General features: G+C 40.8%; 1 protein-coding gene and 1 long non-coding RNA gene across 2 annotated transcripts in view; one reads left to right on the top strand and one right to left on the bottom strand.

The window, feature by feature from the left end:
• LOC116696664 (uncharacterized) overlaps window positions 1-4250 on the top strand; it is a 12288-nt gene extending 8038 nt beyond the window's left edge. The window contains exon 3 of the long non-coding RNA XR_004333801.1: window positions 4240-4250. This is a non-coding gene — a long non-coding RNA (uncharacterized LOC116696664). The remainder of the gene's footprint in view (window positions 1-4239) is intronic.
• Window positions 1-9521, bottom strand: part of LOC116696413 (sodium/potassium/calcium exchanger 3) — an 82170-nt gene that overhangs the window by 40148 nt on the left and 32501 nt on the right. Inside the window, exon 3 of the mRNA XM_032527409.1 lies at window positions 1818-1894. Within this exon, the coding sequence (XP_032383300.1) occupies window positions 1818-1894 (77 nt within the window). The remainder of the gene's footprint in view (window positions 1-1817; window positions 1895-9521) is intronic.

Consider the following 9521-nt stretch of genomic DNA (forward strand, 5'->3'; position numbering starts at 1 on the left):
GTCTCGTCAATGGAACCATTTGGCAACTTTTAAAAAGTAAACTTTCCATCCAGAATCTTATTAGCATCAATTTCAGCATCTCGTTCTTGCCATTCACTCAAAACGTAACGTTACTTCTCTTTGGCCGGCTCACAAGCCCAAACAAGTGTGTATGGCGTGCCTGTTGTTTTGTTTCCAGTCTAGCTAGATCCAGTGTGGTGTTGTAGTTTGTCTAAACGTTATTAGTTGTTGCAACAGCATGTGGAAAAAAAAAACTACAAAGATTGCTAGGCCAAAAAGAACGTTAGTCTTGCAAGAGACAAATTGACGCCGTTAATAACGAGTTTAACTGACAGCACTTGAAAAAAAACAAATAAAAATGGGCTTTTTTTTTATTAAAAAAAAAATCAACCACCAACTCTCCATCCTCCCCCACAGAGCAAAACACCCCCCTCTCCCCCTACAGCCCACAAATGACTGAAATCCCGCAGACTGTCCATCATCAAACTCCTGCACACAAAATTTAACGGCGCTGAGCAAACGAGGGGGCGGAACAACTGGATAAACTCTCCTCTCATTTATCTAAAATGCATGATTGATGCTTTCATATGTTAACACTTTCACTAACATTAGGTTGGAGTCCTAGTTTACCTGTTGGGCCACCGACTAAAGAAAATGACACCACCAAAACTAGCAGCTAGTCTGACCGATGGGGAGATCCTAATGTTAGATTTGGATCAGAAAAGACACCAGCAAAGCAACACAGGACAGAAAATAAGCACAGCAGAAACGTCAGATAGGTCGGGCCACCATGGGTAACTAAATAGCTTTAAATGTTACAGTTAGGGCTGAAAAAACAGAAATAACAAGTTTGCTGAATTCACATATCTCCGCAATTCAAATCAACTGCCGAAAAAAAATACTGAGTACCGATCCGAGACCAGTGCATTAATATATATATATATATATATATATATATATATATATATATATATATATATTAATGCACTGGTCTCGGATCTTTTTAATATATATATATATATATGTTATATATAATATATCATCAATAGCTGTAAACTTTAATATTTCCAGCAGGAGGACTGTGTATGAGGGCTTGAGTAAAATAAATGTTTTTGTACAATGATGGAGGTCTATGGCACAGAGGAAGTACAGTAGGTATACTACTATGTATACCAGGTTTTGGATGCACACAAAAGAATTGTTAGTAGGATTCTTTGGAGTAAGGTCTGGCCCCTCCACACATACACTCCATGATAGGAAAAAAGTAATGCTCTGGGTTGTTTGCATTTCTTTAAACCAATCACAATCATCTTGGGGGGTGCTAAACTCTGACTGCAGCGGCGATGGATCTGCAAAATAGTCTGTGGAACATTGGTCTTACCAGTGTATCGCCGACCACCAATTGATCCCAAAACATCCCAGTTAGAGAGTAAATGCCGTAAACATATTCTTCGAAGATCTTTACAATTATTCCCCAAAAGAGCCAAGCAGGCCTGCCTTGTTGCATGACCCAAATTGTCTTCAAAACTTGCCAATGTCAGCAAATAACTTGCTAGCTCAAAGTTTTCTGATGATCCTCAAAACCAACAAAGTTTTACAAGGCGAGGGACATCCGGCGGCAGAAGATCCAGCGGTGACGGATGTTCCGGCAATTATCAGGTGTCTGAATTGTTGTTGATCCAGATTAGTATTTGCGTGACATTTGTGGATGTTGATGTGATGTAAAAGGTCACTTGGGCAATTATTTACAGTCTCACACGTCAACACACATGCACCTGCACATGAATGCAGAGTTCCATACTTAAAGGTAAACTTACACAAAGGACATGCAGCGCCACAGCTCCTTCTGTTCTCTCCTTGTGTGTGAACAGGTCTGTAGGGAACTCGTGCAGAGCTGGAAGAGACAGACAAATAGAGTTAGCAAGTGTGTATGTGTGTGTATCTGCGGAGCGTGGTACAGTACAGGGAACATGTTTCCAATGTAGAGCAGAGAGGTCAACCCTACGGGAAAAGGAACCCATTGAACTCATGTGTACTGACAAGGAGCCTTGGCCAGAGAAGACCTTTCCCTTGTGTGTGACAGTCCCACTGTGCCCTGCCAAGCTCTGTGTATGAGCACCTCTGAGAGCGCCATGAGGAGACTAGGGAAATGGAAAAAGGGAGCACTAGGAGGACAAAGCGAGGGCAAAGAGGAGAGAGAGCATTTAAAAAAAAAAAGAGCGAGGGATATTTAGCTTAAGACAAGTGGGATGGAGAGCAAAAGGAGAAAAAAGGGAAAAAGGTGGTGGGAGTTTAACCGCAATGTGCAAACTGCACTTTTCTGCATGGGGAATGTGAGCCCAATTGAGCAAGAGATGGAGAGAGCAAGATTGAATGAAATGTGGAAAGTTGGCAGACGGAGAGTGTGTGAAAGAAAACAGACAGAAAAAAAGAGGTCTGAGTTATTCTACCCCCTCTCCATGGCTTCTTGACTTCCTCCCCTCTCTCAGCCTGTGCACAGTGGTGCATTGAGCTAATTGCTAACTTCAGCATGCTAGCATACTGACAATGAAACATGCTAACATGCTTATGTTTTGCAAATGAACATTATCGTCGTTACCATTATGTATATATTTTAAGGATGCACCAAATCCAGATTTTTCGGGTTTGGCCAAATACAGAATCTACCGGTTAAGATTCTGCCAAATCCAACCCCAAATACCAAATCCTACTCCCATTAACGTCCATTAACACTGTATACACATTAATGAAGTAAACAACGTCCACAGCATCTAAAATAGTGAAATGTAACAACTTAAAGTTGAATTCACACAGTCCTTTCACATCATAGGAAAGCACACCGTTATCGCCAGATGAGTGACAATTTGGTTTGGCTAATTTTCACTAACTAGTGTAGGATGATGCATGTTGGGTGGGTGAAATTAGAATGCTAGCTAGGTTAACGAGCAACAGCTAGCAAATTTTTTATACGCTAACAGCGGCGACGTTTTGTATCGTTGTGTATTCTTGCCACCACGAGACAAATCGGTATTGCAAATTGAACATGTATCTTGACTTGAATTGCTTTCTTTTGATTGAGAGTACTGCCAGACAATACTTTTTCAGCTCACAAGTTCCATTTTCACTTTCTCACAGCCTACTTCATTCTTTGAACGGTCCATCTACCGTAATCAACGGCAGCGTCATTACGTCGACCAGTGTAGCGAGCCTAGTGCAAGTGTAAGGTTCTGCAGAAAATATCGTCAAAAAGCCCAATATTCGTCCTGGTGCATCGTTTGGTGCATCCCGAATATATTTAGAATGTCAACATATCATAGCACATTTGCTGACTAATGTTATTAGAGTTGCATGTATTCTGTCTAACACTAAAGTGCTGGACAAAGTGGAGTTATGACTTGATAATGAGGTCCAATTATCATTGACCTGGGTATGAGAATGGGATGCTTTTGGCTAGGGGTTACACATCCTCCCAAAAGCTCTTTGCTGACAGCCAGAAACGTCCCGCAGACAGAAAAATATGAAGTAAAGAGAGAATCCAGGCAGAGGGCAGGGGCTCAGCAGATACAGACACTGCTACACACTTCTAGTGGGTCATAAGTGATGATTGAAAACGATTACTTTTGTATTAGTCTTAACATAGTGTTAGTAAAATACTGCACATTATACCTTTGACTAATTACTTCTAAAACTACATTTTTGAAACAGTGTATTAGCCTGGATTGCAGGGCTGCTGCTAATGACAACAGGAATTTCTAATTGGTAACTATAAAAGGATATTATTATTTGTATCAAAAGCTTTGGGTTTGGAGGATAATTACTATCAATATTACTAACAATCAATATCGATATATGAGGCTATCATATCATCGTAGATTTTGGATATCTTAATATTGCGATATGACACACAAGTGTTGTTTTTTTATGGTTTCCAAAGTTGTATTACAGTAAAGTGATGTAATTTTCTGAACTTACCAGACTGTTCTAGCTGTTCTAAAATTTGCATTTATCCTCTTAGGTCATTATATCCATATAACTGATGATTATTTATCAAACATTTCACTGTGTAACTTTGTAAATATTTGATAAAAGCACAAATAGCCAACCCAATAATATCGCCGCGATATCAATATCAATGTGTGATATTTAATTTTCCCCATATCGTCCAGCTCCAACTGCATCTCTTATGAAATGGACTAACTACGTAGTACATATGAGAGCGAGGAGTGTCAGGAAACACAGTGACAGAGAGGGGATGATGACATGAGACAAAGGATTGAATCAGGAACATCAAGGTTCCAAGGTATGCATCTTACAGAGCGTGGGGATGCCTTCTGCATCACTTACGCCCAATCGAGAGACTGGTATGTGTATAAACTAAGTGAGTAAGGAGTAGATGAGTTGTTTATCATTCCACCTTCATGTAGACACTCTAATTTCAGTCTAAACTCCTTCACATGTTGCAGAAGGAAGAGGAGAGCAGAAAGAATAGTTCACTACTTTCCCACTCTTTTCTTCCACTCTCCCTCCCATTTTGTACTCTGCTGACCTATTTGCAACTACAGCATCTTGCTGTTTGAGTGGCTGCAGTCCTCTGCACTATGTTCCACTGATAAACCTTCTTAAGTCTAACCCAATGCAGAGCAGCCTGTTAAAAAAGCCACAGAGGGTACGAAGCAGCCGAGCAGACGGCCATCTCACAGCGACAGCTGGATGTGTTTAATATTTACTGTTACATGCCGGTGTTAGCTAGCTCAAACTCATTCCAGCCGAAATGCCAGGCTAGTGTGTGAAGGGAAACAATAAGCAGCTCTCATGACATGAATGAGGGCTTAATGTAGATGACAAGCAGAAATGCCAAAAGAATAAAAGAATCACTAGACAGAGTGATACGTTATAAGAGTGAAAGAAAAGACTAAAAAAGAAAGACTTCAAAAATGAAACAAAATTAGCAGAATGCTGACGCTGAATTCTTCAAAGAGCCCGCAGATAAAAAAAAAAGTGCTAATTGTGTTCTAAGAAGCATGAAGCTCAATTTCCCATGAGAAGTGGTAAGTACATGTGCGGATGTGATGCAGAAACGCACAATCCCCCAAGAAACCCACTGAGCCTTCATGTAAACAAGGTGTTTAATACACAACACTCAAAGGTTCCACTTCTCAGCACCTTGCTCTCGCTAAATGTGAATCAGAAACACGTGCTCACCATGTCACACCGCTGTGTAGATATGCCCTATGTCTGTCATAACATTTAGATTGGGATTTTTATATATTACAGAAAACAAAGACACAAATGAGAAGACAAAACAGACAAAGTAGAAACAAAAAGAACATAAAAAGCAGGGCATATTTAACTCTGAGGTGCTTTTTTTCCATCTTTTGTTCGTCTGGTTTCCTTGTGTAATATTGCTTGTGTAACCTAATCCCTGTCATGCACAATCAAGTTCTAGACATCATTTATTTCAGGGGAACTTAGGCTATCAGGATATGCTTGCTGCAGGGATGTCACATGAATGCATCAATTGTTATTTGACAATAGAGACAAAAGAAAAGACTAAACGGAAATGAAATCTCACAGAAATGTATTGAAATTACTAGGGATGTAAGATATGCAATATGAAACTGAACTTTCTCTCTACCGCTCTACTACTCTATTGCTATTTTAGTAAATTCTCATCTTTTACCTTGTGATGACCTAACATACAGCTGTGTCTATGTACAGTAATTTAACACATCCATTAGTCAATTGCTGCGTGCAATGACCAGAGCAGCAGAAGTAATGTAGACAGGTGTGTAGTCTCATGACACAATTTTAATACTTATTTTATTGGCAGTCAACCTGAAACGGAAACCTTACATCAGCTCAGGGAGAAGTGGACAGTGGGAAAGCAGCCAGATTGAGATGAATGGTGCTCTACATGAACAGGTAAGACAGAGGGCTCAGCAGCTGCGTCCTGTCAAGTGGACATGGTAATGGAGATGCTTGCTGTGCCAGGGGGGGGTTAAAGGCAGCTGATTCATCGCAGTTGCCTCGTCCGGACCCGGATGCATAGACACACACCAAGCACTTGCCTCACTAATGCATGCTACACCCGGCTTACAGTAACACCATGTGTTGCCATGTGTTGCCATGTGTCAGGCGGCGGTGACTGTAAGGGGGTTTTCACACCCTATAGTTTGCTCTGGTCCGAATCAGTTGATGAGTTTGTGAACTTGGAGTGATTCGCCCTTGGTTTGGTTTCAATTCACACATTGAAAAATCCAAAGCGTACCAAAATGCTCGTTCACTCCTCTTATTGGTTGGATATGTCTCGGGAGGGTGCAAAAAAAAAGTGAATACAAGTTCCTGTATTCTGGACTGGGGCATATTCCTTCCATCTCCAGCTTTCTTTGAGATAATACAGTTTGCATATTCGGCCGCATTGCAGATTGCAACGCACATCTGACCACAGGGTCCATTTAGCTCAGACTTGCGGTGTAGGACAGTTGGTGCTTGTTGGCGTCCGAGTGCAATTGCTGCATTCAAACCTGCCCAAACAAACCGCACCAAGGGGGAAAACCAACTCTAGTGTGATTCAATCAGACTAAATGAGGCTGGTGTGAAAGCCCCCTAAGTAACTCAGTTTACAGATTCTCAAACGTTAATAATTCCGTTAGACATGTTGGCTATGTAGGTTTTATAGATATTTCTAGTTTTGGAATTGTGTAGAAATCCCTTAAATGAACTGAACTGAGATTGTACTGACTCCAGTGGGACCACACATTCACACATGGACACACACATCAACACAATCTCACTCTTCCTTAAACCTTCTTTCATGTAGGGACAGTGAACTGACATGTCTCACTTTAAGCATTTCTACAGTCTCACAGAGTGACTCCTGGGAGCTGCCCATTCATGTTCTCCAGCTGGTCAATGAGGTGGCTGAGGGCTGAACAGGTCAGACACACTGACAGCAGTTGCTGAGGGAGGGTAGAGCTTTCCTCACACACTGTGCTATACATAGTCTACCAGCCGGTCTGGTATTTTAAGGTTACGTTCAGACTGCAGGCTAAAGTGACACAAGTCCGATTTTTTTTTCCACGACAGCGTAAACTGTCCAAGTCACAAGGCATCCAATCTTTTCCAATTCTGATTTGGGCCACTTTCATACTGTATGTGGTTCAAATTAGAGGCCAATCGATAAAAGGATTTTTAAGGCCAATATGGATACAAATATTTGGTTATTTAAAAAATTATCGCCCTATATTAATATATATATATATATAAAAATCCAGAAACGCGTAACAAAACATAAACAGATTTCCCCTTATATTAGTTATTTGTAGTTATTTATGACTTCTTACTAAACTAATATGATAATAATTTGTTTTATTGTCACAACAGAACAGAGGAACATCAAAATATATATAAGTTCTGATAAATAAAATGTTTAAAGATACAAACTTAAGATATAAAACTTAAAGTCCTTTGAACAAAAACACATTAACTACAAAAAAATAATCAGACTGTTGCCAACAGGGACATCGGACATCCGTTTGAATTTGATATGTTTTAAATATTCAATTATGAGAATCATTTGTAACTATAAATGATTCTGTTGAATAAATATATAATTTTAAATTTTAAAGCGTAACATTCGGCTAATAATATCGGCCCGCCGGTATATTGAAAGCGTACGATTCTGAAGGGCGTTTTCATACATTCATACAATTCTGACGTCACTCCAGAGAAACCATTGTCACAATTTTGCGATAGACGGGTCTATATATCAATAAAGAAATGTTTTTGAGGTATATCAACTTACCAATCAGAACACTTAAATAGTCCTTATTCAAATAATGAGGTGTTAAAAGTTGTAACATGCACGGGGTCCCGATCTAAGCACAGTATGTCAGATGTCGTACAGCAACAGACCCATTCATTAACACAAGGGCACATGATCACCAACATATGACTATCTATCCAAAAGAACCAAAGGCAAGCAATGAAATGTCTGTTTCACAGTTTAGATAATTCACTTCTTTTTTCAATTTGTGCATCTGAGGAGCCACTTACTCTCACCCTGTTCAAACACATGTTCATCCAAGACAATCAATGAGGGCGCTTTCAGGTTCAACAAAAGATGCAAACTCGTTGAAGATACATAGGTCCAGTTACTCTACTTGGTAACCATTGTACACCTCACAAATTCAAGATTCAGGATTTAAGATTCACAGAGCAAAGAGAGCATTCCTGCTGCTCCTGGCTCAGTCTGTTTGAATAGGTCTGTAGGTAGTAATCTGATAAATATTCCAGCACAATGCCCGTTTCAGGGTTTGGAAAGTATGTTGACGTTAATTAGCAATTTGTCTACAGCGCAGATATAAATTGTGTGGCCTGCACGCTCAAACGTACGCACACATTAGTCCACTTTGATCCGTTTCATCAATATCAGCACTCCTGCCTGGGTGCCTGCAGGAATGTGCTCGACTGTATCCATCTGAACACAAACTCCATAGCAACAGAGTGAGAGTCTCCTTGAGGTGGAGTGTGTTTAAGTGGCAGAAGGGAGAGGTGGGCAAAAATAAAAGACTTTAACCAGCTTCAACCAGAAGGGAATCGCTCCACTGCTGCAGCCGCTGCTCTGTGGTACACTTGCCTTTAGCAATGAAGTTTAATGTACTACATGCAGAGCGCAGGCTGAGATGCAATGCATTATGCATGATGTTTGGGGATTGGGAAAAAGAATACACGTGCCCTGGTGTACGATGGGATCGGTTCGGGTGTGTTGGGGGTAGTGCACAGTAAAAAGAAGGAGAGCTGATGGGGGAAACTTTTAGTGTGAGAGATCAAATCTTTATTTGACAGCTCAGGAAATAATATCTCTTAACAGGCGGGTTGAGGAAGCAGGATGTTGGGAAAGCAAAGTGTACTGAAGAAAGAGACAGAAAGAAAAAGAATGAAAAGTTATGTGGTTGGCCCACGCCCCCCAGGAAGTGCGCGGTGGAATTGCATATGCCGGGCCGTAAGGTACTGCCCTCTGGCCCCAAAATCCTTTTTTTTCCCATAGACTTACAAGACACATCTGTAAATCAGTGGATAACTTTTTTTGGGCATCACAACCCCTGCAAAATGGCTTGTTTTACAATCAGAATTGGGTCTGGTTTATGGTCTGGGATGTGTTCTCTACTGTGCCTGCTCTATTGGCCACACAATGCGGAAGTAGTGCTGAACATCCTGGTAATTAATGGCTCCATGAAGGCTTTATGCGCCACTGAACAACTCTCACAGGAAGGAACGGGCCTCTGTCACAAACACTGTATCAAGGTCTCATTATATATGTATGGGTTGGCCAGGTAATTAGTGCAGTTGTAAGAAAGGTCACCGGGTTGAACCTTTAACAGCTGCTGATGGTGCTCTGACCCCAACTACCCCTACTGGCTATAGTACACAAAAAAACACACTAAGCAGCAGATGGAGCAGGACACAAACCCACACGCACACACACACACACACACACACACACACACACACACACACAC

The sequence above is a fragment of the Etheostoma spectabile genome, chromosome 2 (assembly GCF_008692095.1).
Source record: "Etheostoma spectabile isolate EspeVRDwgs_2016 chromosome 2, UIUC_Espe_1.0, whole genome shotgun sequence".
Classification (NCBI taxonomy): domain Eukaryota; kingdom Metazoa; phylum Chordata; class Actinopteri; order Perciformes; family Percidae; genus Etheostoma; species Etheostoma spectabile.